This window comes from Dama dama, chromosome 19, assembly GCF_033118175.1.
Source record: "Dama dama isolate Ldn47 chromosome 19, ASM3311817v1, whole genome shotgun sequence".
Taxonomy (NCBI): domain Eukaryota; kingdom Metazoa; phylum Chordata; class Mammalia; order Artiodactyla; family Cervidae; genus Dama; species Dama dama.
The window spans coordinates 42,090,180-42,114,844 of record NC_083699.1 but is presented as its reverse complement, the minus strand read 5'-3'; the positions used below and the strand labels follow the sequence as shown (position 1 = coordinate 42,114,844).

At 38.9% G+C, this 24,665-nt stretch overlaps 1 protein-coding gene across 1 annotated transcript; it reads left to right on the top strand.

The window, feature by feature from the left end:
* The first annotated feature begins 1,880 nt into the window (after nucleotides 1-1,880).
* Nucleotides 1,881-18,572, top strand: CLDN1 (claudin 1). The gene is made up of 4 exons (XM_061166823.1): nucleotides 1,881-2,330; nucleotides 11,193-11,357; nucleotides 14,168-14,252; nucleotides 15,962-18,572. The coding sequence occupies exons 1-4, from the start codon at nucleotides 2,108-2,110 to the stop codon at nucleotides 16,122-16,124; spliced, it is 636 nt and encodes a 211-aa protein (XP_061022806.1). The 5' UTR covers nucleotides 1,881-2,107; the 3' UTR covers nucleotides 16,125-18,572.
* The last annotated feature ends 6,093 nt before the right edge of the window (nucleotides 18,573-24,665 follow it).

Here is a 24,665-nt window from a genome sequence, read left to right as displayed (position 1 = left end):
ATTCTTTACTACTAAGCCACCAAAGAAGTCCACCATCTTCATTGCTAGTCCTTAAATCTCCATGCAGACTTGTCCTTTGGATTTAAACCTTCCAAAGGTATCTGACGATAGCCAGGTGGAAATGAGGGTGGTGGGGTTTGGGGGGTTTTACTTTTTTATATTTTCTTTAAAAGTATAGTTTTAGTCTCACAGCACAATTGAGCAGAAGATGCAGAGATTCCCATATTCTGTCTCACCTCACACATGCATAGCTTCCCTTCCTGCATCACCAACATTCCCCCAAGTGGCAGAGTTCTCTTCACTGCTCTCATTCACACTGTGAAAATTTTTTTTAACTCCCTCTTTAATACAAACCGGCAGTTGCCATAGGAAATATTGAAACATATCTTGTTTTCCCTTTTGCAAGTTTATTTCTGCCTGGGAGGTGCTTCTGTTTTTATTAAAACCATAAAAGCTTCTCCTCCCACCACACTGGCACCGCACACACAGAGAGGTTGGGAAAACATTTTAATTATTCCAAACCACAGCATCTGAGGTACTTCTGAGCAACTACAAAGAAGGAAGCTTTAGAGACCCACAGAGCAAAACTAAAGGCTGAATAAACTAAAATCTGAGGTGCTGGCCACAGCCAGTCACACTACAAAAGCCAGAACTTGGACTTCTAATCCCAGGACAGATCTCTTTCTACTTGGGGGGACTTTTTAGATGCTGTCACCTCTGATGAATAACATCGAAGAATTCATTAATGAAACACCCTTTGGAGGGGCAGAGGGCCCGGGTGGCCAGGTCCCTCTGAGAATGAATCACTGCTCCAAGACAAAGTGCTGTGAGAAAGAGGATGATGATGATGTGTGTGTGTGTTCAAGTGTAGGGGTGGCAGAGGGTAGGCTGGGTGTGGGTGCGGGTGTGTACAAGTGAGGGGTGGTGGAGGGTAGGCTGCATTTCCGTAAGGGTGGGTGTGTGTGCTTAGTCAAGTCCTACTCATTGAGATATTTTTTGAGACCCCATAGACTGTAACCCACTCAGCAGCTCTGTCCATACAATTTTCCAAGCAAGAATACCAAAGTGAGTTGCCATTTCCTTCTCCAGGGGATCTTCCAGACCCAGGGACTGAACCCGTGTCTCTTGCCTTTCCTGCATTGGCAGGCAGATTTTTTTTACCTCTGCGCCACCAGGGAAGCTCAAAAGACAAATATTTCGCCAAGCTGAGATGTGGTTGGGCAGAGCGGGCTGAGAACCAGAGTACTGCATATGCTATCAACTTGCTGTATGGTCTTATGGAAATCACGTTTCCTCTCTGGGTCTCAGTTTCCTAATGAATAAGTATCAACATTTCTTTTATGATTCTAAGAGAGACCTCGAAGGGAAGAAAGGGCATTGGGAGGAAAGGAAAATGGGGAGGAGGCTGAACGGAAAGGGAGGAGAGTGTGTGAGGGAGGTTAGAGAGGTGGAGAGCCACAGAAATGTCTTTTAATCGGCGGGGGAAAAGTCGAAAATGAAACTGTGCATCCCTTGAGGTCTTAATTTTTCATCTTGGCATTTTTTAGTGTTTAGACACACGTAGTCATTTTTGGATAAATGTGGATTGAATGAACGGAAAGCCTGGGAAGGCTCACAGAGGAAAAGGGCAAGAGGAGAAAAAAGAGGAAACGAGCGGCACCGGGACGCTATGCGTACCTGATCCTCCTCGAGTTGTCCCCACTTGGCTGGCGGGACCTTGTCCCCAGAATTCGGGCCCCATCGCGGGCTCCCGCGCTGCCTCTCGCTTCCCCGCAACCCGCCCAGAAACCGCCAGAGGGCGCTGCGCGCGGCCGGGTCAAGCGGGGGGCGGGGCTGCTTTAAATCGCGGCGCCCAGCGGGTCTGCATCTCAGTCGCAGTCCCGGAGCAGCCTCAGCTTCTCACCTCCGAACTGCAGCCCCGACCAAGACGCGGACCCGGACCCGGAACGGGTCCCGGAGCTTCTCCGACGTCAGCGCAGGGAGCAGGATTCCCTGCAATAACTTTCTCCGCTAGACTCCGTCACCCCCGGGAGTCCCGGGTGCGCACCTGCAAACTCCGCCTTGTGCACCTGCTGCGCCTGAGCCAGCGCGGGCGCCCGAGCGAGTCATGGCCAACGCGGGGTTGCAGCTGCTGGGCTTCATCCTGGCGTTTCTGGGCTGGATCGGCTCCATCGTCAGCACGGCGCTGCCCCAGTGGAAGGTTTACTCCTATGCTAGTGACAACATCGTGACGGCCCAGGCCATCTACGAGGGGCTGTGGATGTCCTGCGTGTCGCAGAGCACCGGGCAGATCCAGTGCAAAGTCTTCGACTCCTTGCTGAATCTGAACAGTGAGTGCCTTCCCCACTCCCCCGGTTGTGACTCAGGGTGGTGTAATGTTAATCGTTCAGTCGTGTCCGAGTCTTTGCGACCCCACAGACTGTAGCCCGCTAGGCTTCTCTGTCCATGGGCTTCTCCAGGCAAGAATACTGGAGTGGGTCGCCATTTCCTCCTCCAGGGGATCTTCCCGACCCAGAGATCGAACCCGGGTCTCCTGGATTGCCGACAGATTCTTTACTGTCTGAGCTACAGGGACCCAACCCCAAATGGCTCCCTTTTGGAGTAGTGGCTATCAAATGGTTCTGTTGTGTGATTACATGTCTGTCAACCTTCAGTGGATCAAGTCTTCTGATCACGTGCCCCGCCATAAGGTAGTAGAGAGAACCCTGGTTTGGGGAAAGGGACAACCAGACCTAAGCTCTAATTTTTCCTCTAACTCCCTAGGTGACACTCTTCTCATGGTATGGGTTTCATCTTACATACCCATGAGTGGGGTGGCAATTGAGCAAGTGGGAGCCAAACTCGAATTTGAGCTCTTAGGCCTTTCCTGGACATTCTCAGATTCTGTGAAAATTGAAGAACTGTAGGGTTAGGGCAAGAAAATGATGTGCCTTGAAAAGTTTGGAGCCTGAAAGTGTCTCCAGTTTGTAAAATTAAATAGATAATGCCAGTTATTAAGTATAACTGTTTTCTCTATCTCTGAGTTATCATGAGAAGAAATCATGTTCCTACATAGACTGTCACAACCTAGTGTCTTCTCACACTTGAGTTTGATTCTTCTGATTCTTTTGACTTCTAAAATCCAGTTAGTGTGAAGAGGGGTTTCCCCAGTGGCTCTGTGGTAAATAATCCGCCTGCAGTGAGGGAGACCTGGGTTCTATCCCTGGGTCAGGAAGATCCTCTGGAGAAGGAAATGGCAACCCACTCCAGTATTCTTGCCTGGAGAATCCAATGGACAGAAGGAACCTGGTAAGCTACAGTCCATGGGGTTGCAGACTCTCAGATACGACTGAGGAACTAAACAAGTGTGAGGAAGTCTTTCCCTCCAGTGACTCCTTGAAGAAGTAAGTCTCTTAAGATTCCCCAGAAGGTTTAGCTCTCAGACCAGGAGTCTTCAGAGGAGGTAGATTGTATGGTCTTATTTTGGAAAGTGAAGGTGGGTGGCAGGTGGAAAAAGGATGAGAAGAAAGAGAAATTCAAAATTACCCCCCTGCATTATATAAAGGAAAAAATGAAGCCACTGAGGAGATACAGCTGATGAATGCAGAAGTCAGGAGAGAGAGGGCAGGTCTTCTCTGAGTTTCTGTCTTCCACAGAGGAAATTCTATGTAACGACTGCTGGCTTCTTTCTTTCATAAGTTTGTGCAGGATCATGTAGAGAGAAATAGTCCTAGATATGGTGGAGAGAAGGGTGACAAGATGGATTTTTTCTTTTATTGCTTTTTAAAATAAAAACTTCTGAGTGTTTTGTCAGAAATTCATTAAATTCCTGCTTACTTAGGTAATGACAATTCATTGCTAGAGTAGCTTCCTTGAGATATGACATTAGTTGTCCTGAACTTGTGTCTGTCATGCACTTGAACTAACTTGAATAAAAGCTGCCTTAGCCTTGGCCTAGACAAACAAGCCTGCCCACCAGTCCCCTTTGTGTGCTGACGGTAAGCAGTGTTCAAGTTGTCGCTCAAGTTTACTTCAGTTGCTTTGTCCACCTCCTGTGTGTGGTTTTGTCAAAAGCCATGCCCTTTAGAGTTGTTCATTCTGTTCCAAATCTGTTTAAAACCCTTGAGTACCTGTAGAATTTCTGAGTCAGTGTACACATGGCGGTTTTTAGTGTTGCCATTTCAGCTTTTCAGAGTTCCCATATTAGGATTCTTTTATGCCAAATATAATGAGTACATTAAGTATATGCCTTTATATAATCATTGAATCTCCTCATGGTTGGATAAATATGTGTAAGGAATTGTATGGCATTTGGCATGTCATACTGAAGCCCTGGCAGATGGAGATAGTTCTAAGGACAATTCCAGGTATAGCTCTGATTCCTCTGATCAAAATGATTCATTTTCTTATTTTTAAGTATCTTTCAAATTATATTTATTCAGCTGCCCCGGGTCTCAGTTGTACCACTCAGGATCTTTGATCTTTTGGGGGGCACCTTGGATCTTTTACTTGTGGCATGTGGGATCTAGTTCCCGGACCAGGACTTGAACCTGGCTCCCCTGCACTCGGAGTGCAGAGTCTTGGCCCATGGACCACCAGGAAAGTACTAGTAGTTCATTTTCAACATGTTCAAATAGACTTCCTTTTACCTTCCTTAAACGGCCAAATGAAATCAGATCGACCCATGTTGTAATCACTGAAACAGGTTATCCCTACACGTGATGATGTGTTAAAATGTTTTATTTTCATTTATTCCTAGTTAACATAACTGTTATGATTTTTAAAGCTATGGTGGAAAATCTAAACAATACCTTTACTTTACCCATTTTGGAGATTGCTTTCTGATGATTTTTTTTTTTTTTTAACTCCATGTCAGTTCCTATTTTCCTTTTGGTTAATGCCAGTGTTTATCGAAGGTGGGGCTGAGGCCTTTCTCTCAAAACTGGCTCTCAGAAGAGAGAGCTTTGACTCACAGGTATACTTCCCAACCTGCCAGTGACTCATTAGATGCCTTTGGATGGAGCCCAGAGAGCCTACCTGTCTCCATTTCTCCACCTGGACAGTTGTGCTCACGCCCACCTGATGTAGAGGCCTGGGAGGTGATTCATTGGCTGTTTTTGGTGTAGTAGCGTGATATCCAGAGGTGAACAGGCTTATCTGTACATATAACTAGTGCTCCTTGAAGCAAGTTGCACTCCTCAAAGTGCTTTTAGGTGAAAAACTTAGAAGTTTCTTAAAATTGTAGCTTGTTCTCTTTGCCAGTGGAGCCCACTTGGCAATTGAGGGCTCAGATTCTGGGATTTATAGAGGTTATAGCACTAGATGTGCTAAAATCCCTGGTTCCCCTTCTCTAACTAGTGTCAGCTGCAAAGAGCACACGGCAGTGTCTGAAGGGATACAGTGTGCTTAAGGCAATGTCAAAAATGAGATACAGCAAGGCTTCTTTAGATGGTTCTTACAAAGCAGTTTATGAAAATGTAACTGGGGAACTTCCTGGGTAAACAAATAATACACCATGGACTGTGGTTTTACTGTGGCTGAGACAGTTTCACTTCCATCCAAGAATCGATGTTTATTGACACTGATGACTGATAGTTGGAATACGCAAAAGAGAGTGCTAGATAGAGTTGCTTTTCTTGATTAAACTGTACATCTTGACTTGTTTTGATTCAGTTTTCAAACTTTTGGCAAGCTAGTTCCTATTTCATGTGCTTAGTTAATTGCTTTTCCTGGCTTGACTTTAATAGCTAGAGCTGTCCAAAGGCTGGGTTGCCCCAGGAGGTTGCATGGTGGGAGGTGTGCCGGCAGAGGAATAAATAAGCATTTTGAAAGAATGCTGTAGGGAAAATCCAAGTCCCAGACAAATGGGAGGTTAGGCTAGACTCTCTGTAAGTCTCATCTAACCTTAGGATTCTGTAATTTGTTTATAAGCTCCTCTGGCCTGTTCAACTTGCTTTACATGAATCCACATGTGTGTAGGTGCGCTTTAATGAGTATTGGTTGTCGGTAAAGTTTCCCAGAACTCTCACCATGATGTCAGGCTCAATCAGAGAATAAAATGACTGACTTGGACGGTCTCTGACACAGAGGCAGAGATGAGGGCACCTCCTTACACTTCCCTAGACTGCATTAGGCCTGCTGAACCACTGGTGTTTAAGGGGCCACTTGTGTTCAGATCTGTTTTGAGAATTAGTTCTCATTTTTGGAATGATAAAAGTCAAAATCCAAGTTTTGAATACTCAAACTTGAATACTCAGTTCCGACCCTGGTTCTACATGAACTAGCCCATGTTTATAGTGGTGAGCCACTTGATCTCTCTGGACTGTAGTTTCCCCGCTTGTAAAGTAGGGCAGAGTGGGAGGAATAGGGAGATGAATCCATGACTCATTCATCCATTCAACCAGCATGAGCTAGGCCCTATCCTTGTTCCTAGAAATGCAGCTAAGATGACTGATAATGTGCAAATGTTGATTCCTTTCAGCGCCAACAGTCTTTGTTACTAACTGCCGTGATGCAAAGGACATAGGCAAGTGGCAGAGTTTAGGCTTCCTTGATTGAAGTGATGATTACGTGGCACAGAAGTAACATAGAAGCACACATTTAATCATGAGACAATTTCTTGTAAGTAACAAAAAAAGATAGCAAAGATGTTTGGAACATCCTGAAAAGCGGTTAAGTCCTGCCTTATCCCAGACCACAGTTATTGACTGTGCTGGAGTCTTGAGGTCACACCCAGTGGCCACCAGTTCATACATCAATCAAATGGAAATGCTAACAGTGAAGACTCTTGAGAAACTTTGAACTTGACTAAAAGTGAACAATTTAATAAGTGAAGATGTCATGGGAGTATAGCTCTGTGACAGTCTGTGATGAGTTCATTTAATTGCAGAAGAGAAAAGAGTATTTTTGTTCTAGTCACCCAGTGGTCAGTTTATCTGCTTAATACTTGTTAAGCAACTACTGATGCAAAGAGGGACTGCATGAAGATAGAGATATAATTAAAATCTTCTTTATTTATGACATATAATAGGCTAGTAAATAGCATGAACAATGCCAGGTATTTAAAGAAGTTTTGCTGCTTGTATAGTAAGACTTTAGAAATGCTTTAGAAAAAAAAAATTCCACCGACTTGTCTCTGCTTGTCTTTCTTCGCCTATGTTGATTAACCTCTCTGTAGTAGATCAGTAACTTCTAACTCATTTCTTGTCTCGTAAGTAGAGATCTTTGTGAATATGTTTTCAAATTATACTTTCAGGTTGCAAGTGTTAAGAACTCCTTAGGGAGTCTTTAATCTCAAGATTATCAGTCTAGCTAAGTATAATTAAAAGACCGCCTTCTCCATGTACTGCTGAATAATTATAAGGAACAATAAATAGTGTACCTTTTTGAATGTTTGCTAACCATTTTCTCCAAAGACAGCTTTAATCAGTGGTAATAATATTGTAGAGGCAAATTTAATGGGCCAGAAAGGAACATATTTGCTTCAGATTGGAGCCACTCAGGTCAACTCAAGAGTTAATAGTTCAAGACTTTATCTCTCTGGCCTAAAATATTTGGTGGCTTTCAAATATTTCTCAACTTCTCTGCCCTGCTGGTCATTGTTCCACCAGGAAAAAACTTCATCTTGGAAGCTCATTAGATGCATAATTTAGAAATTTTTTAAAACTTAGATTCGGTTAAACAAAAAGTATGATTTTTTTTTCCGTAGGTGAATTTCTAGCTTTTAATAATCTAAACTAGATCTGGCTTTATGTAGCAAGATTTTAGTATCTTGAGGCTTTCTAAGAGGTGTTTCTCAGTATTATTTCAAAAATTAAGCTTAACACAAAAGATATTTTTACCTATTATATATGAATTTTTAAAAGATAAAGACATATTCAAATTTAAATTAATTGATCCTGGATTGAATAATCCATGAAGTTTGCCAGGCACTGTTCTAAGTGCTTTGAATAGAAATATGAACAAATATTTGGCCAAGTTATCAAGGAGCCCACGATTACATATTTTAGCTCTCTGACTTAAAAAGCTTCCATAAGATATTAATTTGGAGGATTCATCTGGTTCCAGCTTAAAACTGTGCAATTTAGATTCTATCTGCATGTGAAACCCTCATAACTTGTAACGTAACACTTGCTTACTTTGATTTGTAATCCATTACATGTGCCCAGCTAGTGAGTTTTCATGCTGTTACGATTCTCAGCCTTTTTTTCCCTATGTTTACGTTTCTCCCCACATATCACTATAGTTAAGAATTCGTCCAAATATCTCCACTGATGCAAGATGAGATTTTGTGTTTGATGCCCATCTAGTATTGTAAAATACAGACATCTCCTAAGCCAGTGGATGTCAGGACATAAATGAAAAAATACTGCTTCACAAAATAACACTATTGCTTTATCAGATTTTTTAAAATGAAACATGATCTCCTTGCAATATATGGTTTATATGATTCCTGAGTATAGGTTCTCCCCCATTTTTTCCGCTATTTTTGTGCATTATGCAAATAATTATTTATACTATAAGACTTACTAGAGTTTGTAGCACACAGAACAAAATATCTGTTCCTTTCCCCTTAGAAATTTTGTAAAGTAGTGGAAAGAATAAAATGAGGTGTGAATTAAATATGTTTTCTTTGAGAACTGAAAGGAGAACAAACTCAAGAGATGAAGACTGTGAAAAGGAGATAATCCCAGGCAAGTGAAGGTGGAGTCCTGAAGTGGTTAATCCATTTACGCTCCCTGCCTGGGTGGTTTTATACAGGCCTGACTCAGGAGCTTGAGGCCCAGCAGACTCCTTGTGAAGAGTAGCTTGTGATCCAAGTGCTCAGACCTGCTGGGCTGGTGGCCTGCTGTTTACACATGAAGTACAGATCAGAATGATTATAGAAGCTGTATCTCATTTGAAGCCCTACAACTCAAAGTAGAAAACATAGATAGACATCAGAGAAAGCAACCAAAGTGGTGAATAAAGGTTGGAAAATTGATCTTAATGGACAGACAGAGCAAAAGGTGGTTGAGAGAAGTAAAAGGCTATACATATTTGAAGGGCTGTCAGAGGAAGACAGAGGGTAAAAAATCTTTTCATTCCTCCTTTAAGACCCTAAATGGCTTCTGCTCACATTTAGAATAAACTCCAAACCCTTTTCCCTAGCTTGCAAAATTGTACATGATAAATGCCTTCTGCTTACCTTGCTAACCCTCTTCATTTTACTTTCCACATCCAACCATCTTCCAGTAGTGGCTAGCTTTCCCAGTTTGTCCAGGATTGAAGACCTTCTCAGAAGGCAAGACTTGTAGTTTTAAATCCTAGAGAGCCAGGCAAAATGGATGAGTGGTCACCCTGTCCTCCACATGAATCATCTCTGAGACTTTCAGCATCTCCTTTTCCAGTGTTCCTTTGACTGAAATGCTTTCTTTCTGAGTGGCACTTAGGACCAGATTGGAAAACTCAGTTATGTAGAAGAGGTTATTTATTTTATTTTTTATTTTCCTTCTGAGCATGATTGCCTTTGCAAAACTGTTGGCAAACCAGAAGGAAGGACACACCATAATTATGGAGTCCTTGGTACTTTTCTCTTCATACCATAATATCGTTGGTGATTCAAAGGGAGGTTTCATAATAATCTTATAAGCAGCTATAATTCCTGGTAACCCATGATCCATGAAATGTGTTTTGATTCAGAAGTTCTTGTGCCAACCTTCAATCTTCAAATAAGTGTATAAGTTGGGCACACACTTGCCCACGTGTGTTTATGGGGAAATGAACCTATGACGGGAGCATGAGAGTGCTTTTGGTTTGCTTTTTAATTAAATCAAGTAAAAATTTATATTGGCTTCCCAAATATCTCTCATATACAGTCAAAAAAATGTCTTTGATACTTCCAGAAAGAGGTTACTATGATTTTATCATAGATTGCCTGGTTATGGCAAGGATGGAATTATTAACAAATTTAAATAAATTAATGTTTTAGAAATCTTTAGTGTTAATTATGATTTGTAGCCTAAATTCTCAACCCTAAAATTACTGACACTGAGCCTAAGTCTAAATTAGATACTGAGATATAAAACCTTTCTATCATGTCATCCAGTTTTGAGACCATTAGGAAGTCAATTGTTCCAACTTCCTGGTTAGAGATATCATCATTCATACTTTACATAATAAAAACATGGTCCCAAAGAATAGTAAGTGGCTTACCCATAACATAGCACACTTTGTTATTATAATATAAATAATTTTTATATTTGCAAAAAGACTTGTCATATGTTAACACTGTCAAAGAGATAATGATCTTTATTTGATGGAAGAAATAAATCTGAAGTCAAACTCATCTAACGAGTGTAGTTTCAACTCACTTTTCTTTGAAAATTTGTGCCTTTATGCCATAGGTATGGCATCACACTTTTACTCTTTAATATATTTACTGGTATATCTCAAACCTGGCCCTATATATTTGATCATGACTTAGTATACCAATGACAAGAGCAAGAAATTAGAAAATTAGTGGAATCCTAAGAAGTGCTACATTGAATTACTGTCAGCCATTTTAGAACATAGTAATTTAAATAGTTTTAAACACCCCGTGATATTTCTGAATATAAACCTACTATGTTCCAAAATAACATCTCAAAGGCTATTATGTTTTGTTCTGAGAAAATGGTTTTCAGATCTCCCACCCCACCCACATCACTGGAGATATGTGTTGCTTATCCAGCTAAGATAACCTATGAGAAATTCATTTCTTGCCTTCCAAATTCACTCACCCAGATTTTCCCCAGCTTGATGACTGGAGTGTAAAGCTATTGACTGTTACCAAGATATATTGTAAACCATTTAAAGTATAAATGGTTTAACATTAAGGATAATATATGATTGTTATTTCAGAATTGAAATTCTCCACTAGTAAGAATTAACAATGTGTTCTAAGCCTATTCAACCAAATCATTAATTATTTTTCAGAGGATTTTGAATATAATATTAAAAACATAAACTGTTAGAGCTGGAGGAATTCTTATTCATCATTCAGCCAGATATTTGTTTTTCTGGAGGAGAAACTGTGTTGGTTTCCTGCAAAGGCATCACTAGAACTGGGGTCTCCTGACTTCTGGTTATGTTTTCTGTCTTCCATACAACACTGAAAGATACTTGACTTTCTACCACTCTTCTCTTGTTGGCCTAGGCATGATTGTTACACGTTTTAAAATATTTTTTGTCAGGCACTCTGCAAGCAACCCGTGCCTTGATGGTGATTGGCATCCTGCTGGGACTAATAGCCATCTTTGTGGCCACCGTTGGCATGAAGTGTATGAAGTGCATGGAAGACGATGAGGCACAGAAGATGCGGATGGCTGTCTTTGGGGGCGTGATCTTTCTTATTTCAGGTAAGAGAGGCCCTGTCCCTCTTAGATCTTATCAAACTCTTTCTGACATTTTTTAAGGTCTAGTTTTTGGCTTCCTTAGATAATGTTGGATTTATGTTGGCTTTATTGCTCTTGAATCAATTGAATTCAGTTCCTTTAAAATATGAAGACATAGAAACTTTAAATCCAGTTGACTTTCACATTCTCAAATGGGAACTGAATAAAAATCTGAAATCTGTGTTCACAGTGGACAGGTCTATTCCCTGAGGTTTCAGGTGCCAACTGGTTCATTAGAAACAGTCTCCTCAAGTGAAGGGAGAGATTTTTTCGATCTAGCAAATACTGAGGACCGATTCTGTGTAATTCAGAAAATTTCTGTGGTGTCTCTACTGATACTACATGGGAAAGATGAGGAATGGTGAGAGAGAACATGAAGAAGGTGTAATTATACAGGTGTGAATGAATGGAATGAATGGGGCTGGGATTACTGGAGGAAGAGGAGGATATTATTCCATGTAAGCAGTACTAATTCTGGAATGAACAGGTTTTACCCATAGATCAATGAAAAGAAAGGGCATTTGGCGTTCAGGTGGAATGTTGGAATGGTAGGAAATGAGAAGAAATGAGTTAAGAAAGAAAATAATACAGAAAAGTCTTGGAATAAAAACCTTGATAAAAGAGTGCAGTTACATTTTCCATAGAAAATAAATATATATTTATTGCTTTATTCAAATCTTATTATGTGACCTTTGAGAAAATGAGAGCCAGAAGAGGACATGGACAGTTAATTTGTAAAGTCTTATAATAAAGTTAATATTAAATAAGATAATGTGTGCATATAACATTGTGTATGTATATAAAATAATAGACTATTATATGTCATATACAGTAGGTATCTATTGTTTTGAAATAGACTATTACATATGCTTTCCTGATGGCTCAACAATAAAGAATCTGCCTGCCAATGCAGGAGATACAGGTTTGATCCCTGGGATGGGAAGATTGCCTGGAAAAGGAAATGGAAACCCACTCCAATATTCTTGCCTGGGAAATCCCGTGGACAGAGGAGCTTGGCAAGCTACAGACCGTGGGGTCACAAAGAGTCAGACATGACTTAGAGACCAAACAGCAACAATAATGCTATTATATAAACTATATATGGTAGTCTATTGTTTTTGGAAATGACATTCCAAAATTCCAAAAGTGGTATAATCTACCACTAGGAAAAACTAGAACTAGATTTTTTCCTCATTTTCTCTTTAAGAAAAGTATGTGGATTTCATGAACAATGAAGGAAGAATGCCTGTGGCTTTACTAAACATTTGGTTAAGGATTATTCAAATTGCTACTGCAGAGCATTTTATTCCCAACACTCAGGTTTTACACCAAAGGCTAAGAATACACTTACTGAGTAGAACCTGTCCTCTGCTGATCTTCTAGTAACTCCCGCCCATCACTCCTGCAGTCTCACGGACTTCCTAGGAGTAAGGGTTGCAAGTTCCAGAGTATTCATATTTTCTACTCAAGTAGCCAAAAGCAGCAGTGTTATCTTTCAAGTATTAGAGACAATTAGTTTGGACCACTTTTTTTGTAGGAGGAAGAGGGTAATGGGTGTAGCATAGAAATATTTAATCTGTCTAAATTGATGAATTTTTAGACTGTGTGCTAAGTCTCTTCAGTTGTGTCTGACTCTTTGTAACCCTATGTACTGTAACCTGCTAGGCTCCTCTGTCCATGGGATTCTCCAAGTGAGAATACTGGAGTGGGTTGCCATGCCCTCCTCCAGGGGTTCTTCCTGACCCAGGGATCGAAACCTGTGTCTCTTACATCTCCTGCATTGGCAGGCATTTTCCTTACCGCTAGCAGCGCCACCTAAGCCCAGACTATAAAAAGAAATTATTTAAGTTCTTTGGATAAGAAAAATTGAGGTATTGTATACTTATTTTAATAAATGATAGAGTATATTATTTTGACTAAGTGATTTCTGTGGGGCTGCCCAGGTGGCTCAATGGTAGAGAATCCACCTGCTAATACAGGACATGTGGGTTCAATCACTAGAAGATCTCCTAGAGGAGGAAATGGCAGCCCACTCCAGTATTCCTGCCTGGAAAATCCCATGGGTAGACGAACCTGGCCAGCTACAATCCAGACAAAGACTGAGCACTGAAATGTGAGAGGCATAAGAAATTGAGAGTGTGCTGTATACATTGATCTGATATGGCATCTCAGTGAATCTCATGGCAAGACCTGGAACATCTGGCCAATAGGGGTGTAGAAATTTAGGTGATTGGTGTACTCTGAGCCAGGTCCAATGTGTTCCTGCTATCTAGCTATTTACATTCATTTTGACCCTTCAAAAATGTGAATTTTGCGTTTTGGCCAAGAAGAATGTAGAAGAATTTTTACCTTCCCTTTCGTAAGTGACGAGCTTTACTAATAAGGTCTTTGGTTTTATCAAAAGTAGTCTAGCACATTAATTTATAACAATCTATTTTAAAGAGATCTTAAATGACATGAATCTCCTGAATGTTTCCAAAAGAATGTTATTTGTGCTAGGGACCTTAAACTGTAAAGGAATAAGATGACATGAACATTCATGTGCCTAACTTCAACCTAGTTATTTTTGTCTGTCTTAAGAGAACACTTATAAAAAATCATGTTTGAACCTCTATTCATCCTAAATTAATGTCTTCTGAATTAAAATGGACTAAATTAAAAATGTCAGCATTATTGATGAAATTTCATTCTTGCAAAATATAAATTTAATGAGCCATGCATTTATGCTCAGTGTTTCATGGTGATTAACAGTCTTTTGTTTTGAATTTCCATAGGTCTGGCTATTTTAGTTGCCACAGCATGGTATGGCAATAGAATTGTTCAAGAATTCTATGACCCCATGACCCCGGTCAATGCCAGGTAATGATAGTCACATATAAAATTGTTTGTTCTCTAAGAAAATACCCTTTTATGTTCTGTAAAGTCCAGTTAGTATGGTGAGTTCTCAGACTTGCTATCCAGAATTTTATGGAATTTTCTGCCAAAATTGAAAATAACTTGAATGGCCTGTGACATATTAAAAATAGTTTGATAATTACTTTAACAGCATGTATTGGTGACAAAATAAACTTCAAAGTAGAAAAGTTCCAAGCTGTATACTTTCCAAATAGAGAAGTATGCTGGACCTTTTTTCATATTTTTAATTTTTGTTTAATATTCATTAAGATACCAATATATTTGAAACTTCATTTTTGAAGTATATTCTGATACAACACTTAATTGTGATTATTTGTAACAAAACACAGTTTATGACTGATCGAAAAAATAGTTCTATTATAGAGGTTAATAACCTCTAACAGAAATTTCATTCTTAACAATTTTATTTATTAAAAAACTATTTTATTTATGAAAAGGATGTTACCACTATGAAATTTTGTGTTTGATCACATCCATAAAATGATTTTAGAAAAATCATCCTTCTTAATATTGCAAGTTGTGGAAGTTAAAGAGCTGACTCTTGGCTCTCGTGTAATGATACCCTTTGATCAGAGACAAGGTTCTTTGTCTCACTGTGTTCACTTCTTTAAAGCCTAATAACTATATTCAGAGTCGGGATGTTAAGATGTAATTATTGTTTGTTGAATGCTAAGAGGAATGGATGAAAAATGCTAGTGGTGGAGAGATAAGGTGTGCTTCTTTGTTTATAATCACCCATGTATAGGAAAACACATACTGCCATGATGGTGTTGGAACCCATCCCATAAGACTACAAAGTAGGGACAGAAACTGCTGGAGGTCAATAGGCTAAAATTTTACCTATTGGATATGAAAGCACTTTATAAATTGCCAGGCACTATGTACTTACTTCCACTGTCTCACATGATCCTAAAAGTAGTACAGTGAGGAAGATGGGATCATTTTAAGAGAAGCAGCCGCTGAGGTTGAGACATGGAGTTTGTGGCCCACAATTCAGCAGCTGAGAGTTTGCATCAGGATTCAAACTCAGGCCTTATCATTCTCGATCTGACCCTTCTCTCTCCTTATTGTCCACCATCAGTCACAGGTCTTCTCCCAGAAATATGGCTTAATGCATCTACCTGGATCAACTTAACCTAGAACAATCAATGGGTTGTTTAGAAGTTTTTTCCTCAAAAGCATAGGTCAGATTTCAGTGCTTATCAAGGGTTAACTGTTGAAAAGTCTAATAGTCTCCAAAACACTCTGGCAGGTTTTTTTTATAGAATACTGTTGCTACTTGGTGATAGCACGACTTGTTAAGTTTTAGCCTAGGAACCATGTTCCAAACCTGATTTTTAAGGTATGTAGCATGCTTTACAAGTCTCCTACACGTGGAAAAGTCAAAGTCTTTGGAAATATTTGTGTAATTAACCTGGTGTTTCCTGCCACATTGCCTGATCTACTGTTGTAAATCATCAACAACTGCAATGTGAACGTTGTTGTGTGTGTGTCTACAAACCTTAAAGTACTTCATAAAACTTAAAGGGATCACAGGGGATTTTTTTCAGTGGAAAAAAATATGAGTGTGATATCGATTTCATTCTTAATTACATTAGAGAAGTTTCCAATGGTTCATTGATTAAGCAAATGTATCACCTTTCCTTTTTTAGGTATGAATTTGGTCAGGCTCTCTTCATTGGCTGGGCCGCTGCTTCTCTCTGCCTTCTGGGAGGTGCCCTGCTGTGCTGCTCCTGTCCCCGGAAAGCAACATCTTACCCAACACCCAGGCCCTATCCCAAGCCAGCACCTTCCAGTGGGAAAGACTATGTGTGACATAGAAGCGAAAGCTGACAACCCTGTTGGAACCAACAGAAAATGGACATTGAAATACTGGCATTGACTTTAAGAACTTAGCTTTTGACTATTGTAGTCTGAACTGTGGTATTACAGCAAAAAACATATATTTTTTTTTAAATATCCATTGCTAAAAATGATTTAGCCTTATCTTATCTCCTTTCCTTAATGCAGAAGGGAAGCTTTTTCCATTTGTATTACTGCTTCCCACTGAGTAATCATCTCAAATGAGGAGAGAGAGCATTTCTTAAATATATATAGATATGTACATAAACATGTTTTTCTATAAAAAAAATTAGACAGTAAGAGTTCTTATTCTCATTGTATTGGTACCAGTATTCTTAAAACATATCTAAAAAATGAAAAAAAAAATATTTAATTCTTGATTAAGTCATTTATTTGGTATTTTTCAAATTCTTCTTTCTTTATGTATACATATACAATAGGTCAAATATCACTTACCCTCCTTCAGCAGCTTTTAGTGTCTTTCCCAGAAGACCTGACCTGCTTTACCAAGTATGAATTATTTCTGTTCTTCACATGTGCTCTCTTTATATGTTTGTGTCATATTTTTTTTTACCATGATCTTTTAGCACTTGCTGTGTCATCATTCAGTCATTCTTCATGCCTTTGTTTTTTGTGAGGTTGAGCTTAACTCTTGAATCTGATAACACATTTTATATGCCTATAGTTTAATTCCTAAAGTCAATAAGAGTCTCTTGCAGACCAGAGCTTTGGGAGCAAATCTTTCTGTGTTTGACTAGATGGTATGTTCTTGTTGACTTTCCCATACGCCTCCTGTACCCTGACCTCTAACACACTTATTTGCTTTGAAAATATTTGTCCCATTGAGGAACTGTGTGCTGCTTTTCCAAGTATTGTAACACAATTCTATTGACTGAATTTTTTGAGCTACTTATTCACAGTTATATACCCTCACAAACTACCTATTCTTGTCCCCTTCCTTAACTGTATTGTTTTCTTGTATAGCTTACCTCTTCCCAGAGAGGGACAGACTGTTGGAATGAAGTACTCCAATTTCTATAGTGATAATCTGATGACAAATATTCTCTCTGTAGCTTATGGGCAAGTCACTTAATCTTTCTCCTCTGTTCCCATCTGTCAAATTGAGATAATGATAGTTAACCAGCTGGTAGAGTGGTGTGAGTATTAATTAGTTGATATTATGCTCATTCTTTGAACATGAAATATGCCTAAGTAGTGTTTCTATTTGCTAAATTGGCTGTTAAGAAGTCGTTGAACCAAAACTACACACAGGCCTTCCCATGGTTAGGCACCTTCCTGTCTCCACAGGCCTGTTTCCTTCCTTTCAGCTGTGGCCACCATTTTGTTGGCACTCTGTTCCATTTTAACCATTGCTCTTAGTTTTCCAGTTTGTGAAAAATAACTTCTTCACTTTAGCAAGATGTTGTAATGGAAAGGGTGTTGACTTCAGTGTCTGGAGACTTGAGTCTTGGTGCTATCAATTACAGTGTCAGTTTGGGCAAGGCACAGGTTGCCCTAGATTTATTGCTTCATTTCTAAAAAGAGGATTGTAATGCCTGACCTGCCTACCTCACAGGGCTATTGTGGGGATCCAGTGAGACAGGATACATGTAAATGTGATTTTGTAAGGTGAAAAGTATTGTACTGGGGGAAAGAATTAAAGAATTTAAGTGCATAGATTTTAGACTACTTTTCGAATGACTGAAAAGAGAAATTTTAAGAAATGGATTTCCTGTTTTAACCAACCTCTCAAGTGAGGAGACAAGTGAATTTCAGATTGCTAAGTGGAAAAAAAAAAAAAAAAAGACTTTAAGGACGTCTTAGTTTTCTTTGATCAGTGTGGCCAAGATTTTCTCCTTTCAGGAATGCAGACTTGACCTAGAACAAGTTTGCAGATGTAATGGATAAAACAGAAGTGTAAGTGTTGACCAAAGAATAGAAGATTTTTTTGAGTTTTAATAACTTATAAGGGTATACAAGATGGATATTGGTTAAGTGATGTTATCAGAGGTATTGCTACTAGCTGGCAGCTAACATAGCTAGGATAGGTAGTTTAGAAATGTAACTCATAGTGAAACCACCTAGGGGAAGTTATCCAAAGGACTGAATCATAGGACTTGAACCTAGTAAATTTTAGTGTGTCTTCCACACCTGAAACTCTATGCTCCTAGAATGTATAATTCAAAGAATCTCTGCTACCTTCATAGATCCTAATGATGGGCAAGTATTAATACATGTGGTTACTCGTTGGTAAACTCTGAAAAGAAATCCGTAGTACAAAATGGCCAACAGAATCATGACACCAGAATCTGTCTGACTTTGGTATTTTTGTACTCTGCTACCCTACTTGGATAGATATTTCAGGGTTTTGTAATGGGAATTTGTATAAAGCATTACTCTTTTTCAATAAATTTTTTTTAATATAAATCTTTAGTGTTTTTTTTTTTTTTTAATCATTTATTTCAAGATTGCCTTGCATGGAAGATGAGATGGCTCAGGATAGGATCCGACTCACCATGTATACCTGGGAAATAGCTATGGTGCCTCTGGGCCACCTGTCAAGTATTTGAGTGACTCCACCCACTGGAATGCCCTATTGCTCTCCAACTGTGCTTCATCCTCATCAAGGGTGGTGATAGAAGAGAATGTCAGGAGAGATTACTTCATTTCTCTCATCCATAGAAAGGAGACATACTACAATAAATGACTAAGTAATAAAGTAGTCAAATGTAAAGCACTGTGAAAACTTAAGTTGGTTGTGTTTCCTACAAGTTGGCAGAGTGAAAGACAGCTAGAAATCCATTATTGTTTTTGTAATAATTACCAGGTGGTACAATGGTAAAGAATCTGCCTGCCAATGAAGGAAATGCAGAAGACGTAGGTTCAATCCCTGGGCTAGGAAGATCCCCTGGAGGCAAAAATAGCAACCCACTCCTGTATTCTTGCCTGGGAAATCCTATGAACAGAGGAGTCTGTCGGACTACAGTCCATGGGGCTGCAAAGAGTTCGACAGGATTGAGCACATGAGCATGCACACATTACCAAAACTACTTCTTAGGAAAGCAAGTGATGAAACTTATTCACTCATTATCTAAAAATATCAATAATTGATACAGCCTTAGTTGTAACCACTCCTTAAGCAATTTACATAGTACAGAGACAGGCTAGTAAACAAAGGATTGAGCTCTACTTGGAGTTCTATGGGGAGATTAGTCTTAAGGGCGAGAGATGAAGATTATTGTCAGTCTCTTTAAATTACGCAGATGTCTCAGATCGCCATTCTTTCTACAGAATTGAAATCTTCTCCTGGATGGGTCCAGGCCCATGAAATTTGAGAGGAAATAAAATCCCTAAGTGCTGCTAAGAACTCTGAAAAGCTGGGTTGTCAATCATACCAAGTAGACCCCACCTCTGTGTAGGCGCCTCCTTCTGGATGCCACTGTCCTCAAACCAAGCTGTCTCTCCTCCTCATCAACTAGTACTTTCTATGTGGATCTGTGTCCAAGTTCAGGGACAACTCCATGCCATCCCCATATTCCCACATTTGAAAGCCTGCTGTTGGTCCTAGTAAAATCTGGTAATGGATTTTTTTTTTTCCTTCTTTTTGAGTGTAGCTCAGGTGTAAGATTTCTGCAGTCTTCTTTCCAATCCCAGATATACCTTTAGATACCCTCAACCTGCCCTAAATTCTCTACAATTAGCTGGCACCATGGAAACTGGCAGAAGTTACTGCAGTTTCCAGGGTTTTGTAGGGACAGCTTGTTGGATTTAGAAACACAATGAAAAACACTCTCAATGCTCTGAAACTCTGGAGAACTCATGGTATTTTGAATATTCATCTTCTATTGACAGGTTTTTCCCATATGGCCAATATCAGCCATATTAGACAAGAGATATGGATTTATTCAACTAATATTTATTAAACACCTACCATAGACTAGTGCCATTAAATGCAGACAAGGCTAAAGGGTATAGGAAATAAATAAGAAGACTCTTTCCTAGGCCCCAGCAGGGTGAAAAGTTTTAAGTGGGAAGAAAAGTGAACTTGAAATCTAGCACTGGTTCTGCCAATGATCAGCCTCAGTGAGCTATAGAGATCTCTATTCACTATTTTTTCATTTGTAAAAGGAAGAGCTTGGCCCCACTCAGCGGTTCTTATCCATAACAATGTGGAAGCTTTTGACCACTGGAGGTTTTTGAAACCTCTGACTTCCAAGGACTTAAACCCAGATTAGGGGAATCAGAATTTCTGAGAAAAGTGTATTAGGTACGAGTTTCCCAGGGGATTTTAATGCACTTTCTGAATTGCGAACCACTGAGCTATGTTATCTCTCAGGACCAAGTGTGCTCAAAAAATTTTCTGTGTAAACACACATCCAGGTGCTTAGTAGACGACAATGTTGTTTATTTACCTTTTCTCTAAGGTCATGGTTCTATTTTATGATTCTAGGTTTTTTTTGTTTGTTTTGGTGAGAGTATTAGCACAAGTTCAGTAAGGCCAAACAAGCTGAAAACATTAGAGTTTAGAGCAGAGAATGTTTTATGGCAGGGCCACGCAAGGGTGACTCCTGTCCTAAAAATCCTGAGTTCCCTGAAGGGTTTCAGCAAAGCACTTTTAAAAGCCAGATGAGGGAATAGGGGTCAAAGGGTATGTGATCAACTTGTGCACAATTCTCTGATTGGCTGATGGTGAGATAACAGGGTGATGTAATAGAGGTTAATATTGACAGTCTTTAGGCTTCAGGAGGCCTGGTGTTATGTGTTCTTGGTCATCGAGTAATTAACGTTTTCTATTTGGTGAGGGGTTTTCTCATCTGCAAAACAACTCCGGAAATCACATCACAAACTAGTTACTTCAGAGAGGAGCTAAAGCAGAGGGTATGGGGAAGGACCTGTCCCTGTCCCCCACAAGGCCCCAGGGGTCTGGCTCACTTAAGAAGGGAAGGAGTTAAAAGGAGGTAGTCTTCAGAAGCTATTGTCATATTTCTTTGGTAAATAACCTTCTTTCTTGTCATTTTCTATTATTTTTAAATCACTCACCATAAAGTCATTAATATAAAGCAAATTCTCTTTTAAAGAAAGCCTTCTGTTTAACAAATAATATTAGTTCAAGGAGGTAAGTGTTTATTGTATTATAATCACCGAGTTATTTTCCTTTGTTATATGAAAATTTCTGAAAAGTCCTTAGCCAAAGCATAATGTTGCTACATTTATTTTTAATTGTATAACATTTCTGTGGTTTTATTTATGTCATAATTTCTTTAACTTATTGTTTTGGTTGCCTATTCCCCCCAAAAGAAAAAAGTAAACACACACACAAACCAACTGCAGGAAGAAAGTTTGAAAACTATAAAAATATTTATTAAATGAGATGACCTGAACTAGAGCACTTTCTTCTCCCAAAGGGGCACTTTTTTTCTTTTAATTGTTTTGTCCATTAAGTTTCCTGTTTCCATTAATGTTGTGGTTTCCTCAGGTAGCTACTGATGCTCCTTAATTAAAAAAAAATCCAACAACCTAAGAGAGACCTGAAACAAGCAGACATCTGAAACAAGGGTCAGGGGTAGCAGAGAACATTTCCTTCTAGATGAAAGTGCAATACAAGTAGAAAAATGACCTCTAATAGAGCGAGGACAAAAGAATTTATTTTTGAGGATAATTTTCACCACAATATTTTTTTTCCTGATAATAAAATTAAAACTAATACAAATTTAAACTAATACTAATAATAAAGTAGAAAAATATAGAAAGGTAGAAACAATTATTTAAATATTGTAATAGCCATACTGTGCTGTGCTACTCAAAAACAAAATTAATAATTTGATGCAATCTTCTCTAATCATATTTTCTTTCCCAAAGATAAGCTTTGGAGATTGTTATCTTTTCACTGTTTTCATAGTATCACAAAGTAAAAATAATTTTGATTTCTTTTTCTTCTTCCACTCAAGTGTATGGTAATATACTATTACCATTCAGAGTTCATAAACATTCATTCATTCATTCTGATAATATTTTTTTAAGAAGCCAAGTATTTTCTGCCACAAAAGAAACAGTGGACCTGGATTTGTACAAAGTAACCAATCATGAATAAAATAGACAAAAAAACCTTCACTTCTAGAACTTACATTCCATATGGGGAATACAGACAATAAGACAAACATGCTAAACATATAGTATAAGAAATGGTAATAAACTATATAGAAAAAAGTAGGCAAGAACTGGGAAGCTTGGACAAGTGTTACAAATATTCAGAGGGCTCATGCAGCTTAAAATGAGAAAAACAAACAACCCAATGAATAAACGGACAAGAAGCCCTTAATAGAAATTTCTCCAAAGAAGACATACAGATGGCCAACAAACACAAAAAAAGATGCTCAACAATACTAACTATTAGAGAAACGCAAATTAAAACTATAGTGAGGTATCACCTCACACTGTTCAGAATGACTCTGATCAAAAAGTCTATAAATAATAAATGCTGAAGAGGGTGTGGAAAGAAGGGAACGCTCCTATGTTGTTGGTGGGAATGTAGATTGGAACAGCCATTGTGGAGAATAATATGGAGGTTCCTCAAAAAACTAAAAATAGAACTACCATACAACCCAGCAATCCCACTCCTGGGCATATACCCAGAGAAAGCCACAATTCAAAAGGACACATGCACCCCAGTGTTCACTGCAGCACTAGTTACAATAGCCAGAACATGGAAGTAACCTAAAAATCTCATCAATAGAGAAATGGATAAAAAAGATGTGATACATACATATAGTGGAACATCACTCAGTCATTCAAAGGAACAAAATAGTGCCATTTTCAGAGACATGGATAGACCTAGAGACTGCCATGTGAAGTGAAATAATTCAGAAAGAGAAAAATACTGCATAATATCATTTATTTGTGGAATTTATAAAAATAATACAGATTAACTTATTTGCAAGACTGAAATAGAAACACAGATGTAGAGAACAAACTTATGGACACCAACAGAGGAAGAGGAAGTGGAATGAATTGGAAGATTGGGACTGACACATATATACTGTGCGAAGTCCCGTCAGTCGTGTCCGACTCTTTGCAACCCTATGGACTGTAGCCCACCAGGCTCCTCTGTCCATAAAATTCTCCAGGCAAGAATACTGGAGTGGGTTGCCATGCTACTCACTACTAGTATGTCCACTGCTATGTGTACAATAGATAACTAATGGGAGCCTACTGTATAGCACAAGGAGCTCTATTCAATGCTTTGTGGTGACCTAATTGGGAAGGAAATCTAGAAGAGGGGACATATGTATATGTATAGATGATTCACTTTTCTATATAGCAGAAGCTCAACATTGTAAAGCAACTATACTCCAATAAATCTTTTTTGAAATAAAATAATTAAGTCATGGAAGTCCTCAAAGAAAAGCTTATTTTTAAGAAACAATATATAGGAAAATAAGAAAAAAAAAATCAATTATATGGGGGAAAGATCTTTCCATTTGAATTCTCTAAAGTGGTGCTGTTCTTAGTTACACTCAGTTGTTTCCAACTCTTTGTGACCTCATGGATTGCAGCTGGCCAGGATCCTCTGTCCATGGGGATTCTCCAGGCAAGAATACTGGGGAATCCTCCAGGGGATCTTCCAAACCCAGGGATCGAACTCAGGCCTCCCTCATTGCAGGCAAATTCTTTACCAATTGAGCTACCAGGGATGAAAGAGTACGGACACCAGTGTAGTTTGAATGCTTTAAGCTAGGAAGAGACTGGTAGGAGACGAAGGCTTGAAAGGAAGGGGAATTTAAACTATAGGGCATGGTGGACTACTGTAAGGACTTCATCTGTCATTAAATAAAAGGAAAGGATAATGTTAGGTTTTGAGCAGAGGAGACATGAGATCTAAAATAAGATGTATCTTTTTTTCTATTGTGTTGAGAATAGACTATAGGAGGGTAAGGAGTAAAGCATGAGTTCAGATAGAAAGTTATTACCAATAATCCTGCAAGATATGGCTTGGTGATAGCCATGTAGTAAGAAGTGATTATAATCTGGATAATATTTGAAAGTAGAGCCAACTGGTTTTGCTAATTGACTGAATGTGGGATGGCAAGTTAAAATAATAGTCAAAAATGACTCCAAGATTTTTGGCCCAGGCAATTGATAGGATGGAGCTGCTAAAAACCAGAGATGGAAGGCTGCAGGAAAGTAGGTTTGGAAGAGAATATCAGAAGTTTCATTTTGGACATGTTAAGTTTATGATGCCTATTGCACATTCAAGTAGAGATGCTCAGGAGGCAGTGGGAGAAGGCAGGGGTGTGGAACTCTAAAATGAAGAAAGGACATTAAAAAGAAGAGTGTAATCAATCATTATTTTCATATGACTTAACAAGTTGAAAATATGCCCCAAACTTTGGACACTTAAGTCAATACCTATAATCACTAGGTTAAAAAGTCAATAAAAGTAGAAACCAAATCTATTTTACCTATTACTGAATCTTTTATTACCTTCCAAATATTTCATTCTAGTGTTCTCTAAAG

Excerpts from the sequence above, each read along its gene's own strand:
- CLDN1 (XM_061166823.1), top strand. The coding sequence starts at position 2,108 with ATGGCCAACGCGGGGTTGCAGCTGCTGGGCTTCATCCTGGCGTTTCTG. Across the intron at positions 2,331-11,192 it reads CTCCTTGCTGAATCTGAACA|GCACTCTGCAAGCAACCCGT; the intron begins GTGAGTGCCTTC and ends ATTTTTTGTCAG. Across the intron at positions 11,358-14,167 it reads CGTGATCTTTCTTATTTCAG|GTCTGGCTATTTTAGTTGCC; the intron begins GTAAGAGAGGCC and ends GAATTTCCATAG.